This window comes from Sodiomyces alkalinus (assembly GCF_003711515.1).
Source record: "Sodiomyces alkalinus F11 unplaced genomic scaffold SODALscaffold_3, whole genome shotgun sequence".
NCBI lineage: Eukaryota > Fungi > Ascomycota > Sordariomycetes > Glomerellales > Plectosphaerellaceae > Sodiomyces > Sodiomyces alkalinus.
This window is the reverse complement of record NW_021167081.1, coordinates 880,795-905,472: the sequence shown is the minus strand read 5'-3', so window position 1 is coordinate 905,472 and position 24,678 is coordinate 880,795. Positions and strand designations below refer to the sequence as shown.

Below are 24,678 nucleotides of genomic sequence, written 5' to 3'. Positions count from 1 at the left end.
GGGTATCAACAAAACCTGTTTTTACCTTCTACCTCTTTCCTGTCCGTCTATTGACAAGTTAATAGCTAGAAACTGCCAGATCAATGATATTAATGACATCGAGCAGTACGGATACGTACTTGGACTCCCGAATTGATTGCGTATATCCTAGGGCTCGTAAGGTGAAGTGGAAAATTGACGCGTTCTAGACGCGACTTTGACGCGACATGACGCGCGAGCGGAGAACTCTGACGTGTCTACTGTGTTACAGTGTTAATTGTAAGATATGAACTGTGTATACATTGTATATTTTAACCCGTCAAGTGCCGAATGAACCCCGGTGTGTTGGCTGATGAATGACCGTCCCGAAGGCGCTGTAGCTCCGTAGGTCGTCTGCTTCGTTTTATCATTCACTTCCTCGTTCTTCAAAGTTACACTTATGTCCAGTTAATGAAGAACGATGATGCTACTTAGTATAGTACCGAGTAAGGTAGTGTTGGATGAAGTACGGAGTTTGTACCTTAAGGAAGTAAACTCTAACCTCTGTTTAATTGTTCAAAGTGTACTTCCGGAGCCTGAATGAACCAATAGTATCACGGCAATAATTAGTAAGCTGTATCCTATCAAACCACCATATAACTTCCGGACAAATCGAAGTACCTTGTATATCTAGTAACTTAGAAGGAAGTGCCTTATACGTAGTGTGTATAAAGTAGTAACTGAATTCTCTCTTATAAAAAAAACCTATACATCGATTCTAGATTAACTTAAGGATATTATATAATAGTGTTGAAGAAAAAAAGTATATCGTAGGTGCTGTTATAGTATAGGTACGTTCCTCGAAGCCTTCTTAAACTCAGGTTCCTAAAAGGGTAGGTAGCTGACGAACGTACCACTTTGTACGTTTTTCCAGGGGTTGCATGTAGGTACATTCGTGTGCCTAGAGGTACCTACTTTGGCGGTGAGCACCTTGGCAAACCCCGATGGAATGAAGAAGGTATGTGCATCCAATCCCACTTGGTCGTTCAAGCGCGTGGGCAGGGGAAGGGAGGTTAGGGTTACATTGCTGTCTGTCACGAACCCCCTCTCTTCCTCGTCCGACCTACGAACGCTTCATTGTACGAACGAAACCCGCGTACCCTGCCCAGTTGGAACCGCCGCACTCTGTATCCGTTGTATGATAGGTATGGCTATCAGGGTGGAAAGACAATCACAGACATGTGTGCTCGCCGCGGTCCAGTCGTTCGTCAATTGGGTGCGACAGAGACACTTAGTCTGCTCTGCTAGATATGCTGAATGCGATGCTCTTTACCGTTCAAGTGAGACACGCATGGCATACCGTAACACGCAGGTCCGTCCGGGGTGCGCAGGTAATATTGGCCTACCCAGGACTGGCCGAACAGAAAGGGCCCGAGATGGGAGCGACGATGAGGAAATGCTACCGCTGCGTTCATCCCGACTCCACATTCACTCCACATTCATATCCAGTGATTAGTTTGGATGGATGCCATATTTCTTACGCTCTGTATCGCAACTCACCGGGACAAGTCGAGTTCATCGAATCCCATGCATCTCTTTCTCGCAAAGATGGTCAGTCTGATAAGAGTTCAGAACTAACGAAAGGGTCCATGCGCACCTTCGACGACACGCGATGCTCTATCAAACTCGCTTACTTCTGTTTCGCAGTAGAGGAGGTGTGCTCCTACCCATGTATGTAATCTTGGGGGGTCGAAGGCATCAGTCGCATGTTCATGATTCAGTGACCTATCCACCTCATGGCTGTCGTTCTTCCCATATATCGTCTACCTACCCCGAAAAAGGCGCTCGTGTACGTACATACTCCGAATCCATCCCGCTACTGCGCAATCCGCTCCCACATGTGGACCTCGTCTTAAGTCCTATCAACCCACGTAATACGTATGGCGTCCTTTTCTGGTCCGAACTCAGCTGCCGCCAACGTCAGTGAATCTGACGATCATGACCAAGAAGCCCTAGAGGCGTCATAAATGCCGTCCAGTGACCTCGATTAAGCCGCCAAATGACACACCATTGGCCTGGAGTGGGCGTTTCTTTTTAGCAAGTCGTATGTATACTATACTGTGTAGCGTAATGCGATGGAAGATCTTTGACTTGATGCCGGCTCGGGGGTATCTCGTCGTCCATGCCTATCCTGTCCCAGCCTACAGGGGAAGAACCTGAACTGCGGTGACGAAGTGACCCCGGGATTTATTGACGAGACGGTCATAATCAGCGATGTTGCATGTCTCCCGTTATCGACTCTGCTTTTCAAATGTCCAATTTGAGGTCTTCCGGAAGAGCGTTGGCAAGGAAAACCCAGTTCCAATGTCGGAGCAGAGTGCGGGCCAACGTACAAGTGATGTATAGGAAGCATCTTCTCGTTTCCGGTGCCTTCGACTTATTCATCTTATTGGTCAGACAAGCTGCTTGACGTATGATGCAGCCATGCTCACCAACTCGGCATCTTCCACACCGAGGCCCGAGGCGACGAAGAGGTCAATGAACGCACGAGCGAGCCACCCAGGCTACATTCAACGATGCCAACATTGTCAGATACAGCGTAACTGGAACCGTCAATATAGGGTCAAAATTAAAGGGTAAATTGATCAAATCCGTGCCTGTTATGCCCGTTACGTAATCGTAAAAACTACGGTCTGTTCAACAAAAGCCACATTGAACTGGCATACCTGTTATTAGGTCCAGGAGATGATTACGCACTCCGAAAAGTCGCCTAGGTAAGGGACTGTGACAATCCTGTCATCCCACGTTTGGCTATAATTACGGGGTTCATATCCTTGATGGGTTAGGGTAGTACGAAGCTTCTAGACCCATATGTGATCACGTGAGGATTTCAAAAATGGAAGAGAGGTCGACTCGCCTCGTACCTACCTAGGTAGGTACTGAGCATGTACTCCATACCTTAGCCTGTTTTCTTCGTGAACCAACAGAAGAAAGAAGCATCGACGGGATTTTGGCGCATGTCACCGCTCCAGCCGCGAGTTCAGCTCTCATATTCTGGGTGACACGACTGATGAAACTCCCCCTCCCCTCTCCTTTTTCTTCTTTCCTTCGCCGCCGCCTCCCACCTCTAACGACGCGGCTCTCTCGTATCTTGGGATGGCTAAGGTACCAAACTGTCGTTTCCATCGGCCGAAAAAAAAAAATTGAAGCGCTCTCGACTAGGCATGCTACGCCCGTTACCCAGAGAGGGTCAAACTAATCATCAGACACACAACGTCAATCAGGTTCCTTCATCTGGTGGTGGAGTTGAGCTAGGCTAAGTCCCGCAATGCAGTGCATCCCCGTACTTGCGGATCCATATCGTTCGTTGATCGAACGCAATGGGTACAGTGCCTACAATCGGGGGAATGCGGCTCGATGGGACCACCTCTAGCCTCTAATAAGGCCCTTTCACCTTTTTTTTTTGTTCTTTTTCTTCCCGGCCTGCTTTTCTCGCTTCTCGAATCTCAGCTTGACTTGTCCACTCACATCACATCCGGTCGTCTCTCGCCTATGCTTTACAGAAACGGCTCACGCCCCCGCCATTCTCATTGTTGGCTGGTCACTACGCTCTCTTCTCTACTGATACCGTGCTCCAAGACGCCCGCGATTCTCTGACCCCAACGAAGCGTCAACTAAGCAGGTCCAACCCTCCCGAAGCTTTGAGAAGTCTCCCCGCCCCGCCATGGCCAATCGTTCTGACATCATCACGATTGATAATCTCGACGCACGGCTGCCACCATGGGACCCCGTAGGTCCCAGTCATCTCTTTGCTCTGGTCGACATGGGAAGGTTGGTCGGCTTCATTTATTACTTCATCTCTCTGCTTTTTGGTGTATGGTTTCTATGTTTTCCCTCCTCGCCTAGTTGGATGCCCGGGCGCAGCGCTGGTGCATTTGGCCTTCTGCGACATTTGTCATCCCTAATTAAAAGAGCGAGGAGCAAGCGGGCTAACATCTCGGAAATAACCATGAAGTAATGGTATTCGCTTCTCCATCTCGGACCTGGCGCCTTCCCAGGCTCGCCTTCTGCGCTGTATCTACCGCGAACGCGCCGCCATTTCACTCTTCGATGCCCTCGGTTCCAGCTGCAGTAGCGATAGCGATACTAGCGACGGCCTTGGTCACCAGCCCCTGTCATTCCCACCTGAGACGATAGTCCAGGTGTCCCAGACTGTCGCCCGCTTCCGCCGCATTGCCGACTCCTATGATGTCCCTCTCGCCCATTTCTCTGTCCTCGCTACCGAGGCTATGCGCCGTGCGTCCAACGCCGCCGTCATGCTCGACGCCATCCGAGCCGCTGCCGGCGTCGGTGTCCACGTTCTCGCTCCTGAGGTTGAGACTCTGTTCGGCGCCGTCATGGGATCCCGTTCTACCTTGGTTGACATCTCTCGCGGTGGACTCTTCCTTGATCTTGGTGGTGGCTCCGTCCAGATGACATGGGTCGATACACGGCTGCCCGCATACGAAGTAGCTGCCGCGACCGCAGGCGAGAGCATGCCTTTCGGCGCGGCCCGACTGATCAAAGTGCTCGAGGGATCATCCGCCAAGGTCCGCACCATGGAAACGACCAAACTGCGAACCAGTATGCGGGCTGCCTTTTCCAAGATTTGCGACAAATTTCCGGCGTTAAGCCACTCAATCGAGACCATGAAAGCGAGCCGGGTAGAGGCTGAGGGGCATCGTCAAGGCATCGATGTGTACCTTTGTGGCGGGGGCTTTAGGGGCTATGGATGCATGCTGATGCACAACGACCCCATCCAACCCTACCCCATCCCATCTGTCGGGACATATACCGTTAGCGGCGAATACTTCAAGCAGGTTGATAGAATGCGCCGATTCAACGCGGAGCACGACGGCAAGATTTACGGCATGTCTAGTCGCAGGCGCCAGCAGTTTCCTGCCATCGCCGAAGTCGTCGAGGCCTTGATTGACACCGTCCCCTGGATCCGGACCGTGACCTTCTGCGCCGGCTCCAACCGGGATGGTGCACTTTACATGAAACTGCCCAAGCACATACGAGAGAGCAATCCCCTAGAGGTCCTAGCTGGCATCAACCCCTCTGATATGCCTGTGGCGCAAGCCATTCTGCAGACATTGTTCAATGCCGTTCCTGTTGACGTTGATTTATCGAAAACTCCTACCATCTTCTCGCTCGGCCTAGGCCTACTCTTTGCTCGCCAGATCTGGGTTCACCAGGGGGAGGATGATGGCGCCAACGCCTCATACGCGCTACACGAAGCTGTCACGAGAGATCCCAGTGCACCTGGTCTTACCCACCTTGCTCGAGCTGTGCTTGGCTTGACTGTCTGCGCTCGCTGGGGAGCAAATCTTGGCGCTATCGATGCCCAGCTATACAGGAATCTCAGAGGACTCCTTGAGGGAGTGGACTCCGACGCCGGCTTCTGGGCCGATTACCTAGGTGCTGTTTCGGGCATCATTGTTGACGTTCTCCCGGCTTGGCCCAGGTCAGAAGATATAGTACCGCATATTTTGAAGTAGGTTATCAATATCCCATATGTCAAGCTACCCTCCCAATCCCTACCACCCCACCCGTTTTCTACCCAGAGCCAGAAAGTACACTACTAACTAAATTTTGTCCCCAGATTCGAGGCAGCATTGGACGAGACAAAGAAAGGTCGGGACAGAATAAACCTGACAGTGAGAGTCTCTCCACAGGCAGTCCAGGGTTTGGATACCGAGAGTCTCCTTGGCCGACTGGTTAAATTATTAAAAAGAAACAAGACCTCCGAAAAAAGGGTAAAGGTCCGAATCGAAGAGATGAGCCATTAGAGGCTGGTCCATCTCGTCGTACGGATAAAAAATCCCCCAGCTCCCAATGCGCCCCAACGTCGAGAAATCCAAGCCCCCGAACTCCACCGATTCAAAGCTCTCGTCATTATCCGTCATCATGAGTCCGTATCAGAAAAAGAAAGCGCAAAGAAGTCGACTGAAAACGTGGTTTGGCCCTTTCGCACGGTGTTCTCTGGTCATCAGTTCATATCGACGTCCTCGTCAAGGCCGATGTCGATGGACATAGGGCTGGAATCCACGACCATGACCTGTGTCTGAGGGCGACCCCTACTCCGTCTGTTGCTGAGCCGCTTTACTTCGTGATCAACAACCAACGCCTTCACCAACTGCTCCAGCTCGTGACTCGAGTTCTGGACTGATTCATCTATACGGAACGTTAGCCCGGATTCAAGTGCATGCGTCTCTCAAACACCAAGACAAGTGTGTCGCACGTACGGAAGGGAGCACGGTCGAGATAAGCTTGTTTGAAGAGCTCAGCGAGTTCGCGGCGGGTCGCGGGATTCGGTATATGATCCGGGTCAAGACATCGAAGCTCCACACGCAAGTTGCTCGCCTGCCGGTAATGACTGCCATAAAATGCCAAGAGTGCGATCAACAACTCCTCGGTCGCGGCCTTATATGTCTTGAAATCTGGGTGGACTGCAGCGAGTCCGAGTCAGTTCCACATTCCTTTACGAAGTGCAGCGGTGGGGGGCCGCATCGAAGGCTGAGACCCACCGTTGATGGCTCTCCCTTGAAAGTTCCTCTGCTTATCGACATCATTGAACATTCTGGCCATGTCTTTGAAGACGAAAATCAACTGCCACAGTCCGGCCCAGAGAGGAGCCCGGTCGTCGGCAGAGATACCAGAGGGCTTGAGGAACTTGTCGAGCTCGCTGAGAATGTCCCGTTCGGATGACTCCAGCGCTTGACGCACAATCTGGCGCAGCTCTGCTTGGATGAGCGGTGGCAGGGGGAGGCAGTGGGGACTCTGGCGGTGGTGCCAGAACAGAGTGTCCGCCCTCCAGATCCGGTACATGCACCTTATCTCATGGATCTTGACCATGAGGCGAGCCTTTGGATGACGCCCAGTTAGCCAGAACTCAAATTGGGGGTGGGGGACGAAGAAGACAACACACGACAAGGATGCGCGCCATACATACCTGCGGTAGGGTGGAGGTGGCCGAAGCCTTGGCGTATCCCATGACGAAGAGCTCAATGGTTCCTTCGAACCCCGCGGTGTACCCAACGTCACGCTCAAAGAGGATCTGGCGCTCGGCCCATTTGATGAGGCTGGGGTAGCTTGGTACCCAATCTCTGTGGAATGCAATGATGTCCGAGTTGCCTCCATGGGTGTGGCACTGCCGGAAGACAGTGGGGAGCACGGGACACTCTCTTGTGTCGAAGAAACTGAGCACGACTTCTGTCGCACCGTCGCCAAAGGCTCGCTTGGTCTTGAGGAGTTCCTGCTCCTCTTTGTACCTCAGACCCGTGTCTGCCGTTTGGGACGTCCGTTAGCCAACATACACGTGGTTCCAACCTTCGTGGAGCAAAAGGACGCGGACAGGGGAGGGGTATGGGGTGTCGTTGCAAGGGGGGGTGAGGCCATCCATACAGCGAATTTGTGTGGCGTGGCGGGCCGTCTCTGCCAATGTCTTCCGGAGGCATGTATGCTGGCACAGAGGGGAGCCAAACTTGGACTGGCAGGAAGGGCAGACACCCCCGTCGGAGCATTTAAGTTTCTCAATACGACACTTGATGCAGGCGCCCAGCCTTCTAATCTGGGCCGTCTCGGCAGGGTTCTTGACCTGCCGGGACGCGGGGCTGCTGGAGCGGCGTCCTTTCTTCTTGTTGGTGGGGAGGTTGAGCACGGTGTTCCGGGGAAGATGCTGGTTGGGATCCGGCTGGGGCCAGATGATGTGTCCATCCTGCTTCCGGACCTCCTCGAGTGCCTTCCTGGTATTGTCGAGGGGGTGGGACTGTTCGGCAGGTTCCTGTTCGTCGACAGCGGACGAGTCCGAGTCTGCGGACGGGGATGTTGCCGTATCATACACGAGACCAGGGGTGTGGACAGAGGAGGATCCCGATCGACTCTCGTTATCGTCAGACCCGTCTCCATAATATGCATCGAGGTCGAAGTAACGTGCCACAGGGTCGTCTTCGGTTACAGTCCTCTGGGTCCTGGGCACCTGCTGCAGGAAGCCGTTGATGTCAGGGAGAACTAGAGCCATGCTATGCTGCTTTGCTATTCCGTGTGTGTAAGTTGAATAGGTATCCTAGACAGGCAAGAGGGTCTCTCTATGTTCAGTGGAACTCTTCGTTCCTGTGCTTGGACGTCTCGTAAAACAGCTATTCACCGAGAAAAGACGATGGAAGGAGCAAGGAACTTGTCAGGAGGACAGGGTCAGCGAGGGATATGATCAAATCTATTAGTTCCAAGCTACAATACGCTCAACCTTGACCCCGTTCATGAGGCTCATCCCCCGTACCTAGCTTGACCCAGGAGCACTTACACTCCAGGGGACCATTTTCGGTGAGTAGCGCATTGCTGATTGGTCGATGATCCACTTCGGCCCCTGAACCGAACCAATCAGCGCCGGGGATCTGACCGAGAAGTGTCGAGGTGCATGGGAAGTTCAAAGCACCATCTCTTTGTGTAGTACATATATTGCTGCAGGAGATCGGGTCCATTATGAACACGCCGTTATAGCTTGTGGGAACAATATACGCCTTCATGGGGGTTGATAGAAGGGATCACCCATGATTCCCGGAGCAGCCTATCCGAAAAGGGACAATCTAAGGCCCTCCTCGGTTTAGTCCAGAGCAAACGTATTGGACGCAGTACCCACACAACAACCATGGTCCGAAACCTGCCGCGGAGAGCATATCGTGGGATGTCCTGGGCATCCCATGCGCCATACGGCTGCAACAGAGCCCGTTTGTCCAAGGAGTAGAATATGCCGCACTGGGCATTGTCTTCTCCAGTCATCCAGGAGGGTTAGGATGAGAAGAAACAACTCGTAGGTCGATTCCAACTATTGCGTCGTGTCATGAAACGGGAAATGCGAGTTGCGGCCTTGCGCTCCTGCTCGGTAGAAGGATCGACTAGTCGACTCTTCATTGAAGTTGTTGGCCAAGAATCATCAAAAGATGGAACCGTTCCCGCTGGATCCATGACCCTTGCGAGAGGAGTGACTGGAAAGTCGCGAGCTTAAGACGTGTAGACTCACGGTTCGAAGCTCGACGGTCCTCTCCTGGACAGCATATTCCGTCTGAGCGGCGATAGTGCTGTCGCTGAATAGACGGGAGTTGGATTGGATGGCTAGGATTACAGATGGCATTACTAAAGATGGGGTCACGTAGGAGTCTGGACTCTATATATATGGCTATATATATGACTGGAATCATCCGCAGAGAGCGCATAATGAAGTCGAGGTAGGACATGGGCGACGTCGAGCCATCATGGAAGAATAAGGTAGGTATCTATAGTAAGGTAGGTACGAAGTACGTACATCTGGCCTGGGGTGCCATTCCATTGGGACGTTATGCACGGACCACTACACGACCACGAGCTGTTGAACTGTGGCTAGGTAGGGAGGTGGGCCTTAGAGCACCCTGTTCACCATGTGCTCCGTGCGTGGTTCGACGACGTCAGGAAACTCTCACGCAACTTCTCAACTTGGAGCTTTCCGTCAACATTGGGTTTGAGTGCTTCATTCATCCAACATCATAATCACCGAACACCAGACCGCATCCTATTCACACAGGAGTTTCTGAAAACGCGACTAATTTCTGTGTGACGCTGTTATCAACATATCGGGGATTCATCATGGCATCTCTTCTCTCTTGGATGCCTGTCGTGAACAGGTGGGTCGCGAGAGACGAGAAGAATGAGTTCCGCGCTGTCGACATCCCGCCTGTCCCAGTTCATCACATTGAGACGGACCCAGACAAGCGGGCGAGGTGCGTCAAGCATCTTCTCAAGGCAAACCATGTCAATCATGCCATTGTCTATCACCATCTACAGTTCGATAATCACCTCCCCCACATCCTGTGCTCGGCCTACCTCCTTGGTGCCACAGAGCCGCAGCTGCACACCATCTACGATGAAGAATCCAAGCAGCTTGAGCCATGGCGTGCGTCGCCATCCGAGGTTATTGAAGATGACTGGCGGGACTTCCTGGGCGACAAACGTTATCAAAGAGCCTATGTCGACTTCTTCGAGGACGCGCTGGCCTTGAAATTCTCATACGACTGGAAGCAGGTTGTGGACCACTACCTGTTCCAGGGCGAGCAGCCTTTGGTTCACGGGCTCATCGGAGGTCGTACGTGTCCCGCTTCCATCTCCCCGTGATGAAGTCTGGGTTGCAGAGCATGAAATCTCGTCACTCATCAGTGGACTAACAAAGCTTGGAAAGTCGGGCATCCTCTCATCCATCTGGGGTACGCTTACGAGATGGACTGCAAGGAAATTGCCATGGACGCCCTGGGCCTTGCCGCGGTGCAGTACAACTTCCTCCACAAGTACCTCGACGACAAGAGCTACACGAGGCCGCCCTCGTTCTTCTGTGATTCGCCGCTCGAGCTGCTGAACAAAGTGGCCAGCGACAAGCGGTTCGATGGCTTGTTTGAGAAGCCGGAATTCGAAAACATCGACAAGCTTTTTGAAGAGCACGAGGACCTGATCCTGGATTATTGGAACGCGTGGGACTTCTCCGACCCGGTGAAGCAGTTCGAGAAATCCCAAGAGGCTGCGGTATCCCTGCTGGTCGCCACAGTTACCCCAGGCACCCATGCGTATAACTTCTTCATAGTTCACATCCTCACCACTAGCCACGCCGTACGGGTTCTTCTCCCCGTAATCCCTGCCAAGTTCCACGTCAACTTAGTGCGGGGATGGTGGCTTCTGGCTCTGGCCGTTTACATCTCTCTACTCCGGCCCAAGATCGACCCGGATAATGTCGAGTCGGACCTCAAAGGTCGACACTGGGCTCATGTGGAATATGAAGCTCTCAATTCCCCGTATGCTACAGATTCTCACTACGTCAAAGGTACGTCACTGCTCAATCTCGACTCCTTTCCCTCGTTAGCGAGTCGGAAGCTCACAAGGCGCAGCGATTCGGGCTATGAGGGACGCAGCCAGGACATGGGGCGATGTCCATGAGAGGTATCTGGCGGCTGCGCTGACGTTTGTCGACAACTTCCGCGGGTGGGTTTTCTGAAGCAGAAAGGGCTTGGCTATGTCATGTTAACCGCTAGGTAACCTGGATGTGTATGATCACGGGGACTTAACTCTTGGAAGTGGTAAAATGAAAGAATCGTTTTGGATACCGTAATTGAGATAGGTAGGTTGAGGGACCTGCTTGCCCTACCTAAGGGACCTTGCGGTAAAATCAAGGTACCCAAGGTACCCAAGTTTCACTCGCATGTGTTCGAACTCGAAGTGCGAATCCCAGGGTACCTTATTATGAAATGGCCGTGTCTTGCAGTTGATACAGACGTGACCCAGGGCAGGCGCATTCATACGTGGACCTTCACACTGTACGGATACCTCTACGTGCCGGCACGTACGTAGGTTCCTATGTACCGGGACAGATCACCACGGTGCAGGGACTGTGGGTTCCCGTCCACTAATATAAGTCAGCCACAGTGGGTGTGGGGAGGACGCCCTCACGCCTTGATGCACGGCCATACAGTACCAATTACGAAGTACGGAGATACTTCGAAATAATAATAATTAACAGACTGATTATTTGGATGGATGCAGGAGCTCAAACCATCGCCAGTCAACAAACCAAACCCTCAACATTACCAGTATCGTGGTCTCAGAAAGCACCTGTAATCCTCATCTATGCATTTGATAGGAGTCTACTCAGCCACATGACGTCGAACCTGCCATTGTAAATTACCAATGGCGCCGCCGCCTGCGAAACGCAGGAAGCGAAACGTCGTCCACGATTCGGATGGTGACGACGAGAACCCCCCCGCAAATACTCTGACCAATTTTCTCTTATCCTCCCCTAGTTCAAAGATAACGTCAACAAGTCTTCATAGCAGAGCACCTGCGGCTTCTCCGAGCCCTTCCAAGGAACCGACTCGCCTGACACGCGCGTCTCAATCCACGATCCGGGCCTCTTCCTCTCGGACTCTCCCGAACCAAGTTCCCAGAAGTCCGAGTACCAGCCCCGAGAAACCCAAGTCGAGGAGCAAGAAACGCGTCAAGACTGAAGAGAAGGGCAAGTCTGCCGACTTGTTGACACTCTTTGCAAACCAAACCCAGAAGGCACCAACACAGCCCAAGCCTCCATCCAAGACCACCCCCGTCGACGATATCATCAGCGACCCTATCTCTGACGATGACGACATCGCGGATAAGAAAGCAAGCAGCAGCAGCTTAGTGGGCAAAAATGCGCGGAGGCGGCTTGGGGATGGGGTTCCCCACACCGGTCACGGTCCCGCAATAGCACTTAACTCGAGCCAAAAGTTTCTCAAGCCCCCGCGACCTCATCAGCCGACGACGACCGTCGACGACGACTTGCGACCCTGGGCCGAGCGTTTCGCACCGATTAACCTGGAAGAGCTGGCCGTACATAAGAAGAAGGTGGCAGACGTCAGGAGGTGGTTGGAGGATGTCATGGGCGGACGCATGCGCCAACGGCTGTTGCTTCTCAAAGGCGCGGCCGGCTCGGGCAAGACGACCGCCATGCGGTTGCTGGCGAGGGACCTAGGATTCGAGCTTCTGGAGTGGAGAAACCCGACAGTGGCCCTGGTGGGCAACACTGGCTTCCAGTCTGCTTCGGCGCAGTTTCAGGAATTTTTGGGAAGAGGCGGCCACTTTGGTCAGCTTGATACGGACCTCGAGAGGCCCGATGCGTCACTTGGTACCAGTGGAAGGCAACCCGACCAGCCTTCGCGACGGGTTATTCTGATTGAAGAGTTCCCCAATACCTTTGCGCGATCTTCAAGCGCCCTGACATCATTCAGAAATACGATACTAGATTACCTGGCTACCAACACCCCAGCCCTTGCCACGTTTGGGCGGCAACCACTCGACAAGCCCATCACACCCGTGGTTATGATCATCTCGGAAACGCTACTGACGACGACATCCGCCTCGGCAGACAGTTTCACGGCTCACCGCCTGCTGGGACCTGAAATCCTCCGCCATCCGGGGACAGGTATCATCGAGTTCAACCCCATCGCGCCCTCGATTCTTGCCAAGGCTCTCGAGCTTGTCGTTATAAAGGAGGCACGGAAGTCTGGTCGGCGGCGCACACCGGGGCCGCTCGTGCTGAAGCGACTGGGGAAAATCGGAGACATACGAAGCGCTATATCTTCGCTCGAGTTTCTCTGTCTGAAGGGGGACCACGAAGCCGATTGGGGCGCAAAGGTTGCCTTCACCAAGCCCAAGAAGGGCGCCAGAGATGGAATCGCGTTGACCAAAGGCGAGGCGGACAGTCTCGAGCTCGTTTCGCAACGCGAGGCCAGCCTGGGCGTTTTCCATGCGGTTGGCAAGGTCGTTTACAACAAGAGAGACGAACGACCGCCGCCCGACGATACGGTTGAGGTGCTGCCGAGCTACATGTCACAGTACGTTCGTCCGAACCGGTCCCAGGTGTCGATTGACACGTTGATCGACGAAACCGGGACGGACACGCACACGTTTGTCTCTGCGCTGCACGAAAACTACGTGCTCTCGTGCGAGAGCCAGGATCCTCGAGACCCCTCATCATCTCTGGATTACATCAACGGGTGCATCGAGTACCTGTCGCAAAGCGACCTGCTTTGTCCCTCGTGGGACATTTTCTTCGGCGGAAGAGGCCACCCGGCCGGATTTGTAGGCAAGGATTCCAGCAGCCACGTGCTAAGACAGGACGAGATGACGTTTCAGGTGGCGGTTCGCGGCTTGCTCTTTTCATTGCCGTCCCCGGTCAAGCGGAAAGCGCCGACGGGCACCAAGGGGAGTGACGCCTTCAAGATGTTCTACCCGACGAGCATCAAGCTCTGGCGGAGCAAAGAGGAGATGGAAGGCCTGGTGGACCTCTGGTCGACGAAGCTCTTGAAAGGAGAGGAGAGCGCCGCTCGGAAAGACGTCACACAGGGTGCCGCGGCCTTTCGGCGACCGAAGGAGATGGGCACGGGCAGCAGTAGCGGCAGTTGGGTAGCGGCGCAGCAATCTAAGGGATCATCATCATCATCGTCGTCGTCGTCGTTAGCTGCTGCTGCCGCTGGGGGACAGCAGAATCCCGAGGCGGGCGGTGCGGTGCCGCTCCTGTCATTGGGGAGCGCGGCGCGCAGGGAGATGTTGCTCGAGCGGCTGCCGTACATGGCGCAGATCGCCCGTGGACGCAAGGGCGCGTCGTTGCATGCCTTGAGACTGCGAGATATCGAAAAGGTGGTGTCCTTCCGCGGTATTGGTCCCGAAGACGAGTCTGGGGATGAGGCGGCTATCACGGAGGAGGAAGGCGGAGTATTGACCGCGGAAGCCTGGGCAACGGACAGGCCATCGGAGGAATCGTCTCCGCGGAAGAAGGCGGTGGCCATCCGGGCGAGAAGCGACGGCTCCACCTCTAGACTGGGCATGCAGAGCCTGGTAATAAGCGATGATGATATCGAGGATGATTAGGGCAGCATTTCCCACAAGAATGGGAAACACCTTGCTGATATTTCTGTGACATAAAGAGTCATATTTCGGGTTGGCGTTGGTGGGTGGTAGAAGGCACGTTTGGGATGGCTTCGGACACGGACACGGGAATGGAGTCGAGGTAAATAAACAGTAGCATATTCTTGTGCCTTGGTCGTTGCCGGCCTAAGCTTTCAACGACTTTTATATTCGTAGTCGGTTTCCCAAATCTCAGTGAAATAATAAGCTCGAATGGAGTATTCACTGTTACCATCACCAAAACACCACACAGCCGCTCTCGTCAGGCCTCCCAGGATGAAAAGCAGTCGTAAAAATTCATCCACCGTATTATACCCGCGATCACTTCTGGCACATGGGAATAGTACGAAGTCAACATTACAAGGAGGGGCATATATATGTTCAAACCAGAAGCTATTCTTCTTCGCAGCCCCAGACAAGCAGGGACATACAATGAAAAATGAAGTGACTGATGCCATTCGCGTCACCTGGAGACAGTGTAATACCAGGGACACAGTGGATAGGGTCATGTGCAAGCACAGAGGGCCCCGTCCGAGAGCCAAAAATAAGATTAATCACGATTGGTCTCCTTAGAGACCTTTCAGAGATTAAACTGAAAAGAACAGATACTACACTTGATCTAAGCCAAAAGGCTGCAGAGGGGGAAAGCCGTTAGCAAATGCGACTGGAAGTCGAGGGTAGGGGTCGGGTTCAACGTACCAAAGAGAGCTAAAGAAGAAGAGAAGAAAAGGGTAAGAAGAGGTCGAGGGCGCAACTATTTATACTGACCTGCCAGGGCGGTGTACCGTTGTAGGCTGCTGGATCAGTAGGTACAAGGTACCTAATTACAATACGGCAGAATTGGGTCTGACCAATAAGAAAACTGGCACTCACCCACCGGTCCTCCTGGTACTTGTGCCTTATTACGAACACTCATATCATAGGCTGTGGGTTCTGATGACATAATCTTGTTTCTCCTTCCTAGGGTATGCACAGTTCTTTGCCGAACTGGCATGATAATAGATGGATAAGGTAGGATGGGACAGCAATGGAGAGAAGCGGTTCTTTCTGCCGCTGGCTCGCTCACTAGAGACATCATCCACACGATTCGTCTTACTGAGACGACAGCCTTCCGTTTACAAGTCAGGCCAGTCAGACTGCGTTTCTCTTCGTTCTGCCTGGACGACGCTGTCTGTTTCTGGCTGTGTTGGGCAGGACAAGAAGGAAGATTACTAAAGACACACCCATGCCACGACGTTGGCCTGGTAGACCCCGATATTTTGTGTAACGGACATCGGAGCTCACAAATGCCGAGGGACGAGCCTTGGAAAAGTCTAAACTGCTCCGTACCGTTACACTAGGACGACTTTATTGGTCATGCAAATCTTGGCTCGGATACTCATGCACCGTGGAGACGGTTGGTTGCTCTTTCCTCCTGGGGAAGTTTCTCGGCCATGCAAAAGACATCGGTAGAAAGATTGCAGTGCAGGTACGAAGTAGGACGACGGCGATATTACCCCTCTGTCTCTAGGTAGGTAGCACTTCGTAATGTTCTTGGTAGGGTTCCACTTGGCACGATCGCTTTTAGTTTCTTCCTCCCCTCCCTACTTTCTTGACATACACCGTTCATAGCATCCTATCTTGCTTCTCTTTTCTTTTTCCTTTTTCCTTTCCCCCAGTATCCGCTAGTTCCAGTCCAGCAGATCTTAGCTCCCGTATTGTTCCAACGAATCCAGAGTCTTACGAAACAAGTACGACTTGTAGATCGTACGGAGGCCATAGTACGGTACGTGTCCCTCTGCGCCCCTCCCCCTATCCCACTTTTGCTTGCGTGCTGGCACGATCAAAAGCCATAGCCTAGCGATGTTCGCCTATGGCAAACGGTCATCTTGGGTTTGTACTCGCTACTAGGGTCACCCCCCGTTCCAAGTCGCCACCAGCGAGCTCCCATGAAACCAACCCACTTCTTCTTCGGTTGGTCGTGTGCGGATTGGCCTTGTTCTGACCCAAACACTGACGTACTACGTCGCCAGGGCGATCACCTAGGCTCCCATACTGCCTTGCTTGCGAAACTCTCAAACTTTGCTCTCCACTCCGCTCATATTTGGCAGCGTTGCTATTCTTGTCGCCTGCATGACTCTGGTGTAACTTTGTATTGTCGGGTTGCCCAGCATGACGTCGAGTAAGTTCTCGGCCTCTTGTGCCACCGACTCTATTTTTTCTCTCCCGTCTATTTCTCCACCCTTCCACGAATCCCCCATATTTCCCGACCCCATCAGGCCCTACAAGAGGAACCAGGCCTCCACCTCATCCGGCGACGGTACCCATGCCACCGCTCGGGAATGTGAAGAGACACCCACTTCGGAGCACACCATATACCTCGTAGCTGAAGACGACGAGAGCCGAGAAGAAACACACAGGGAAAAGCAGCACAGCAGCGCAGAGATACGAGGGAAAGAAATCAAGATAGGAGGCTGCAAGCAGGCGGATGACGTGTTGAGCAGAACTGCCGAGTTGGGTGCGAAGACAGGCATTCGAGCTGAATCTCGGGCCAGCATTGGGCGTATGATAACCTGCTCCGTCGAGAAAGCCGTTACACCTACGGGAGAACCTATGAAGAAAACACATTGCTGGGAAGAAGACGAGAAGCAGAAGGAACTAAGAGTGAAGGAGGAGGAGCAAGCGTCGGGAGACGAGCTAGTGCTCACATCTCCTCGCCGGAAATACACAAACTGGTCTGCCCGCCTATCTGTCTTTTTGCCCTCACTCATAGTCGAAGCTACAGATGATCAATCCCGGCCATCGTCCGCCCACATTCACCGGAAGCCGCTTGGCCACCGCACGACGAGCAGCACGACAAACCCGTTAGACAGACCACACCCATCGCCCCCTCCCGAGTCGATCCAGTCCTCTGCCGCCTTTGCCGACTTTGATCTCGGTTTTTCGCCGACATCGGTTGCCGACTTGACTCTCTGCAACCCGCGATTTGTGCCAGAAACACCTCCCCAACCAGCACGATTGCCGCCGCCGCCGGAATCGTCACTCGACTCTGTATCTCCTACCACCCAAATCCCAACAAAAGTTTTTGAGGCGACAATAGCTTCGGCCGCCGAACCGGCACCGCCTGTCCCACCGCCCAAAGCGCCTGCTAAAATCGTGCCGTCCGCAATGTCGCCGCCGTCCCCGCCGCCGCCAGACGTCTCTCGCACCGTCCCTCATACCACTATCGAGAACCAGAACCAGACCCGCCTACGGAAACCTCATAGCCAATCCCCGCCGATGATGCCTCTTCCTCCTCTTCCTCCTCCTCCCCCTCCTCCGCTATCACATCCGCCCCGTCGAGATTCACTGGTAGGCTTCGACGAAGCCCAGTTTCGTGGAAGGCCAGGCGACCCTCATATGGCTCGACCGCGGAGCAGCTCCTATCACCACCAAGTGCGCAAGCCGAGCTTGCCCGTGCCGGGCGTTCCGTACCGAACCACCTCTCCTGGTCCTGAGACGAGAGGAAGAAGCACATCGGTTCAGCGTGCAGCCCCTCCTAATCCTAACACCGGATCCGGAGTTGTCTCGACGTCTAGCATGGTCAACAACAGCCAGAGCCCGACCAGGGATGATAAGCGAGGAGGGAAGCTTCGCAGAAGCTTGCTTCCTGGTGGACGCTCACGGTCCGGTTCGCAGGACATGGGGACGCCAAGTCGTGCGTCTGCCTGGATGCTGGGACAGGATGCCGTGGGGGAGTATAAGACGTCGTTTCTGCTGTGCGGTGAAAAGGTAAGATGCTTACCCAAGCCCCTTGGCTACCCTGCATTGTACGCGGATTTCCCAATCTGACAGACCCGGTACGGCATAGGTCCCTGAACTATGGAACGAGTCGGGTACCGTATACGTCTACTTGTTCCCACGGAACAGCGGTTGTGGGCCGTCCTTTAAAGTCCCGACATATGCTATCAGCGCTTCGCAAGTGTTTAACGACCTAATACAGGCTGAGATGGGCCCCGAAACCGATCCCGCGACAACTCAATCCAAGGGCTTCATCGGACGTGATAGCTTTGCTGCCGACGACGCACGGGGCAGGGCCTTCTCGCGTCCGAATTCTCCTCCACTGGAGGGACAGAATAACCCGCACGAAGTCAGATTGTATCTGCCTGGCGCCGCATCCCCACCGCAGAAGGGTCACCCTACACCGGGACAGCCACAACCTCAACGCGCCGACTTTGACCGACTCATTGCTCTTCGAAACCTGTTCGCCTTCTTGACTGGCCAGCCATTGGTAGCTACTAGGGCCCATCCGACCGCTTTCGCCGCGTTCCTGGAGATCTCCGCCCTCCTGCACGAGTTCCTCTTCACGGATCTTGGAGGTTCCGGCTTTGGGGAATCTGTCGATATGAGCTTCGGCTTCTTTTGTGACCAGTTGAGTCTTGCGGATGTGAGGCACAGCCGCGAAAAGACGATAGAGTCGCTTATTCTCGCAGAGCGAATGCATGCTATGGACCTGTACAACGAAGCTTTCTCACATGCGGTCGGGAAGTACACAGCCATCATTGACCTCAAGTCCGGTTTGTTTGACCAGGTCTCATCGCACACGCGGCAAAAGCTCGAGCGAGCTCATCTTGACTTGGTCAACCGGCAAGATAATGTGAACCTCCGACTCGAGCAATTTGAGTTTCCGTCGCTCTTCTCGGGCATCGCTGCTTCTAACTCGATAGCCGAGGTGAAGAGCGTTCGCTTCGGCAAGTGGCGCGCCGCCTTCAACAAGATGCGTCAGTTTGTCCTGGGCTACTACAAGTCCACTTTCGGCAACTGGCCCCCTAAGGCAAGCAGCAAGAAGAATCGTTTCACCGAGAGCGGACTCAACCGACTGGTGCTCAAGGCTCTCTACTCCGACATGTGCGCCTTATATGATCTCCTCGTGGATCGCGAGTCTCTGACCCCCCGGATGATCAACGGAGGGACCGGGGAGTCGTCCGAAGACAGTGCGATGATGTCTGCGCTCAGGAAGGTTCTCACCGAGTATGACACTTCTACGCCTCCGGTGCTCCCGCCGATCCCCTTCGACGTCCCCCAGATACCCTCGATGCGGGCTGTGCTTGAAACATACGACAAATTGTCGGCCAAGGAACAGACCAAGTTCGACAAGCGCATCAAGGAACACGAGCTTATGCTCATTCTCCACAAGGCTTATAACTACGACACAAACACCCTCAAGGTTCCTTTCCTGTCGGAGTTCAAGGCCTTCGAGCACTCAGAGGCCCGGGGGAAGACCGCTGCCGACCTAGCCGACCATCGCGTAGGATATTGGTTGTTTCTCTATGTGGTGATCCAATCACTTCCTATGCTGGTCATCGATGCGCCGGGATTACAGTACACCGAAGGTGTGGAGTACTTTCTGTGCGAACCGCCGATGGGCAATCCGCCCTGGCTCGACGACGCTCGACAGGTGCGCAAAATGTGGTACGAAGTGTCCGGGGGTGCTGGCTACGTCGAGCTCTCCGCCGACACGGTCATGTTTAGCGTGGAAGCCATCTATCACCGCAGCCATTGCTGGCAAGCGGCAAAGAGGTGGGAGACTGGCGAAGAGGGAGACATGACACACCCGTCGGAGCCCATCATGTCGCCTCTGGCACCACCACCCATATTCACGGAGCAGGACGGTCCCGTTCTGAACCCGTCACCCTACACGGGCCCGTCGAACCCGTCTCCCCCCCCGGGCGGGTCTCCCAAGTACGTCGGCCGACCTCGCAACGCCTCTCCCTCGGGTCGAAGCTTGGCCGCCCGGAGCTCAACGTATCGCTCGAGCATCGCCATCGGCCTCGAGCCAGTACCTCTACCCATGCCGGCTAACGGCATGCCTGGCGACCGGGGATCTCGAGTAGTGAGTAGCCGCGGCAGTAGTATCTCCGACAGTCGCTCTTTGGGTATCAATGGCGCAGGCCTGCGGGGCAGCGCGTCGGCTAGCAATCTGCGAGCCCAGGCGCAGGACCCTCCAGCCTCGCACCCGACTATGACTTTTGATGACATTCTCGGCCAATCCGCGCCCAAGAACACGAATAAGAAGAAGAAGGGGAAATTCTTCTAGCGAAGTAAGAGAGCAATCCGGAGAGCGATGGGCGTGTATGCATGAATGAAGGAAGATGAAAGGGCGGTAAATGTGTGAGTATTTTAGTCCTCAGCTTCTGCAGGGATCTTCTCCCGCCCGCTGAGGTTTTGTCTTTCTTCTTTTCTTTTCTTTTCTCTTCTTTTCTCTTCTCTCCATCTTTCTTCACTTGGATCTCTATTCATCTTGACTATATTGGGGTCACTGTAGCATTTTTGGGCTCTTAAGCATTGGCATGAACAGCGACGAGGTAAACTTAAAAATAAGAAATAGGAGGGATCGGAGGTAGACACAAACAAACATAGGCTGGCTGCCAGGAGACATTGATTTCCGAGATGATGGCGAGATGGATCGTATATGTAATAAATAATATCACGAGTAATTAACTAAATCACCAGAAACGTATAGCTTCTTAGGGATGGAAATGTAATAGTAGCAGCGGTTGCTATGGCTTTTCTTTAACCATGTATCTTCATCTTCAGCTATTCTCGAGCTTAAATCATACATGGTAGCACCACGGATAGAGTCAAGTTACTAGGATAGCAGAGATCGAACAAAGCTTCACTAAACGGTATATTTTCGGAATTCTAGGGTATCTGCTATCCGAACAATGAAGACTTTAACCTAGCAAAGAAAACCACCCGGCCTGCGTCATTATGTGTATACATGATGATGACCTCCCGGTCAAGAGGAGCTTGCTATGATGTCGGTTCACGTAGATCATGCCCTACTTAGCACGGAGCCACCCGAGTAGCTGGACAAAAGGCCACTTGTTTTAACAGAACCGAGATTCTCATTACTATAATGATCTCTGTCCTAGTGTAAGTTTTGACCACCGAAAAGGGAAGTAAGTCATTGAATGAGACAAACCCCCCACTAATGACAGCACCACCACCAAGTCGGGAGCTCGTGACACATGATCGGCCTCGTGGCGACATCAGGCCCGTAGTCTCCAGGTGCCGCCTTTATGCCAGCTAAACTTTTTCCTTTCCTCTAGTGAGAAATTCACTTATTCCATGCCCTTCGCCTCAAAATGCGCCTTTGCCTGTTGCTTTTCTTCTTTTGTAATAACCCCACCCATTCCGATCCCCCCTTGGTAAGTCGCTGAAATGGCTGATCTCGGCCGTGCTGGGAAGAACGCCTTTAGACATTCCGTGATGCGCCTGCCGGTTCCTTTGCTCTTGATAAAGAACAAAAAGAAAGAAGAAGAAAAAAAAACCCCTAGCCCCTAATAAACCGTTCCATGTACAGTCCCTAATAAAACCCAGGTGCCTTTTCCTTTAGCGCTTCTCCGAATACAGGTTATAAAGTAAGCCCCTGGAAAGACACTAAGCCGGTGTTCTGGCTAGTCGCAACCATGCCGTATTAATACCATAACATCCGCGATTGAACGCATCCCATGCCTTTAGAGAAAAGGAAAGGAAAGAAAAAAAGAAGAGAAAAGAGAAAACATAGCCCTTCCTGATAAAGGCGACCCCATATGCCCTAGGGTATTGTCGTAAAACTCGCCGATATCAACTCATGTCGCTTGATCTGTATGATTAAAATCATTCAATGATCCATCCATTCGCGCGCTGTTTCCCTAATGCATTGTCGTCTCCTGGATAACGGCGTAAGACAGTATCACAAAGAGCACACAAATTAACTCTTCATTTTCTCCAGCCGACGTTCCAGATGACATGGGCAATGTCCCGTGCTGTATTGACCGTCTCAAACACGCGGCCAAAGATGCCTTCGCTAGTCGATGATACTGCTTCCTCATACGGCATAAGCATGCCCGACTCGGTTCGACGCATGCCAGCTGGCTCGTGACTACTACTCGGGCCGTCTATGGACGGTGTTCCCCGGAGCTCGGGATCCTTGTCGTCCGATGTCGCCGGATACCGCTCTCCCCGAGGTGTCAACATGTCCTCCATGGCGTCCTCGTCCTCATCTTGGATGAAGAACTTGCCCATCCCTTTGGACGGTCGCAGGGTTTCTTGCGAGGACGATGGAGACAGCACGGAATCCTGGTAAATGGCCGTACCGTGCTTCATCGCGGTCTCGGTCGACTCGGTAGCGTCCTCGCGGTATTTGAGCGTCGTGGAAGGGAGCATGGCTATGATTTTCTTTTCGGACGGCTTCTTCGACTTCTTCGTTCTTCTCCTCAACACGGGCATCCTCTTCCTCGGCTTGCTCCGCTTCATCATGATGCCCTCGTCGGCCGAGTCGCTATCGTCACATCGTTCTGTATCCGCATCGTCGTCGTCGCCGTCGTCGTCGTCCTCATCTTCCCCTCTAGCTTCCACCGCAATGCATTGTTCGACCTGCTCGTTGAAGTGGATGTGCTTCCTCTCGCAGCTGGGAGACTCGACTCCGGACGACGAGCTGGACGGCGCAGCACTGCTGCTATCGTAGCTCAGTCCCCTGTAAGAAAACGGGGACGCACCGAAATCTGTGGCGGCGCGTTTGAGAGATGGTCGGAGCAGCCTCCTCTCGCCATCCTTCTCCTGGGCCTGTACAGCGGCAGCAGCCGTCTTGACCAGAGAAGAGGCTGATAGTGACCGCTGCAGCATGATTTCAGACATGCTCCGTTTTTTCAGAATAGGCTTCTTGTTGATGAAAGAGTGGTTCTGCGTCAAGCCGTTCAATGTGTCGTCGTCGCCGTTTTTGGCGTTGGGAGGGAGCAGTGCACCATGGCCCTTCTGTAGCGGCCCGTAGAGCCATGTGACGTCGCAATCCTTCAGCCTATGGCAAGTCAGCATCACAAATGCCGTCGAATCGAAGACGGACGACGTAGAAAATTACCAGTTCAGGGTCTCGGGGGACACAGTCTTCAGATTATTTTTCGATTTCATCCATGTTCTCCAAGAGGCGTTTTCGAGCCGCGCGCTGTTGCTGTATTCTGAGCGCCGAGATACGACGTACCTCCACGACGACCAGATATCCTCCTCTGCCCAATTGTAGGAGAGATAATCGACGTGCCTTGTCGGTTGTGCTTTCACTGCAGTATCATCTTCGGCACGATCAACCTCCAGGACAAACTCGGGAGAGCCGGGTCTCGAGGTGTTGCCGGACGTATCTTGTCCGGCCGGCGAAGGAATTTGCGAGTCTCCCGTGGGCGGACTCAACGGTGATTCCAAGTCTTCTGCTGTGTCGTAGAAGCCTGACATGGGGTAGTGGGGAAGCACGAAGTTGTCCTCGGGAGCATGTTCGAGATATTCGACGGCGTCATCGCAGTCCGACACTGATGACAGGTTGCTAGCCGGTGTTGATGCGAACGACGAGTCCTCCGACTCAACTTGCATGATCCGTGGTGATGAAGGGGCGGAAGAAGGTGCGGAATCAGCGATCTTCGGGATAGAGTAGCCGCCGTCTTTACGGCTGGTCGATACGGGCGAGCCGAAGGTCGACTGTCTCGTGGAAAACTTGGGCTGCGAATGAGATCGCCGCAAGGGTGTTGAAGAGAAATAGGAACTCTCTTCAGAGTTCAGAACGACGGCCATGTTGAGTGTAATATGGCCCAGCAGTTGCGCCGTCGGCTCAGTGTTAAGTATTTTCGGTAATTTAAGATACCATGGAGAAAGCCGACTCCTGGCGGTTGAAGAACAGATAGATGTACGAATCCGGCGAATAACTGTGGGCGTTGATGTTGAAGTAGCCGGGTCGACGGGTCAATCAATGGTGCCCAGGGTGTGAAGATGCGGGGCGAAGACTATAGGGTCCTGAGAAAATGCATCAGGTTAATCTTGTTGTCAGGTCACTGTCGTCACTGGTCGAGATGGTGATGAAAATCGAAGGGTAGGTGCAGGAACCATAATCGGACAGCAAGTCGAGTGGGTAGTAGACCAAGGCGGAGGAGGAGTGGGAGGACAGAATAATGAGTGTAGTTACTCCGGGATAAACATGGTGTAGAGGCCGAGGATATGGAATTGATAAGGACAAAAATATAAAAATATAAAAAGGGAAATAAGAAACATGGAGGAAAAATAAATGGCCACTCGGGGGTCTGACCGGTTCTTGCGTTCCCAAGGCCGAGGTTCGGCTCACAGGCTCAAGGCCCACGGTGCTGTGGTCCGGTGGATGGGAGGGGAATCAGGCGTGTGGAAAAAAAAATGAAAAAAATGAAGAAGAAAAAAAGGAAGTTAAAAGGACGTTGTTTGGGGGGGGGGGGG

At 53.3% G+C, this 24,678-nt stretch overlaps 6 protein-coding genes across 6 annotated transcripts in view; 4 read left to right on the top strand and 2 right to left on the bottom strand.

Moving 5' to 3' along the window:
• Window positions 1-3,682: 3,682 nt before the first annotated feature.
• On the top strand, window positions 3,683-5,789 carry SODALDRAFT_273883 (Ppx/GppA phosphatase; the record flags this gene model as incomplete). The annotated part of the gene is made up of 3 exons (XM_028607922.1): window positions 3,683-3,789; window positions 3,974-5,494; window positions 5,603-5,789. The coding sequence occupies 3 exons, from the start codon at window positions 3,683-3,685 to the stop codon at window positions 5,787-5,789; spliced, it is 1,815 nt and encodes a 604-aa protein (XP_028467553.1).
• Window positions 5,637-9,130, bottom strand: SODALDRAFT_349886 (hypothetical protein; the record flags this gene model as incomplete). Its single annotated transcript, XM_028613443.1, has 8 exons — window positions 5,637-6,174; window positions 6,246-6,449; window positions 6,528-6,864; window positions 6,953-7,284; window positions 7,405-8,034; window positions 8,303-8,393; window positions 8,635-8,754; window positions 9,020-9,130. The coding sequence occupies 8 exons, from the start codon at window positions 9,128-9,130 to the stop codon at window positions 5,990-5,992; spliced, it is 2,010 nt and encodes a 669-aa protein (XP_028467552.1). The 3' UTR covers window positions 5,637-5,989.
• Window positions 9,131-9,239: 109 nt separating this feature from the next.
• On the top strand, window positions 9,240-11,269 carry SODALDRAFT_331855 (hypothetical protein). The gene is made up of 3 exons (XM_028611567.1): window positions 9,240-10,114; window positions 10,208-10,840; window positions 10,905-11,269. The coding sequence occupies exons 1-3, from the start codon at window positions 9,619-9,621 to the stop codon at window positions 11,009-11,011; spliced, it is 1,236 nt and encodes a 411-aa protein (XP_028467551.1). The 5' UTR covers window positions 9,240-9,618; the 3' UTR covers window positions 11,012-11,269.
• Window positions 11,270-11,576: 307 nt separating this feature from the next.
• SODALDRAFT_293224 (Rad17-domain-containing protein) lies at window positions 11,577-14,567 on the top strand. The gene has a single exon (XM_028608708.1). It carries the CDS (start codon window positions 11,701-11,703, stop codon window positions 14,413-14,415), a length of 2,715 nt encoding a protein of 904 aa, XP_028467550.1. The 5' UTR covers window positions 11,577-11,700; the 3' UTR covers window positions 14,416-14,567.
• Window positions 14,568-16,532: 1,965 nt separating this feature from the next.
• On the top strand, window positions 16,533-20,728 carry SODALDRAFT_331853 (hypothetical protein). The gene is made up of 3 exons (XM_028611566.1): window positions 16,533-16,612; window positions 17,210-18,201; window positions 18,281-20,728. Exons 1-3 carry the CDS (start codon window positions 16,603-16,605, stop codon window positions 20,504-20,506), a joined length of 3,228 nt encoding a protein of 1,075 aa, XP_028467549.1. The 5' UTR covers window positions 16,533-16,602; the 3' UTR covers window positions 20,507-20,728.
• Window positions 20,729-22,173: 1,445 nt separating this feature from the next.
• SODALDRAFT_358159 (hypothetical protein) overlaps window positions 22,174-24,678 on the bottom strand; it is a gene marked incomplete at both ends in the record, with an annotated part of 4,786 nt that continues 2,281 nt past the window's right edge. The window contains 4 exons of the mRNA XM_028614075.1: window positions 22,174-23,251; window positions 23,312-24,140; window positions 24,268-24,396; window positions 24,505-24,572. Coding sequence (XP_028467548.1) covers window positions 22,174-23,251; window positions 23,312-24,140; window positions 24,268-24,396; window positions 24,505-24,572 — 2,104 coding nt within the window. The remainder of the gene's footprint in view (window positions 23,252-23,311; window positions 24,141-24,267; window positions 24,397-24,504; window positions 24,573-24,678) is intronic.

Bases quoted from the DNA above. Each gene is read 5' to 3' on its own strand.
- SODALDRAFT_331855 (XM_028611567.1), top strand. From the start codon at position 9,619: ATGGCATCTCTTCTCTCTTGGATGCCTGTCGTGAACAGGTGGGTCGCG. The intron at 10,115-10,207 runs GTACGTGTCCCG...AAGCTTGGAAAG, and splicing joins TCACGGGCTCATCGGAGGTC to TCGGGCATCCTCTCATCCAT. The intron at 10,841-10,904 runs GTACGTCACTGC...CACAAGGCGCAG, and splicing joins AGATTCTCACTACGTCAAAG to CGATTCGGGCTATGAGGGAC.
- SODALDRAFT_293224 (XM_028608708.1), top strand. From the start codon at position 11,701: ATGGCGCCGCCGCCTGCGAAACGCAGGAAGCGAAACGTCGTCCACGAT.
- SODALDRAFT_331853 (XM_028611566.1), top strand. The intron at 18,202-18,280 runs GTAAGATGCTTA...GGTACGGCATAG, and splicing joins TTCTGCTGTGCGGTGAAAAG to GTCCCTGAACTATGGAACGA.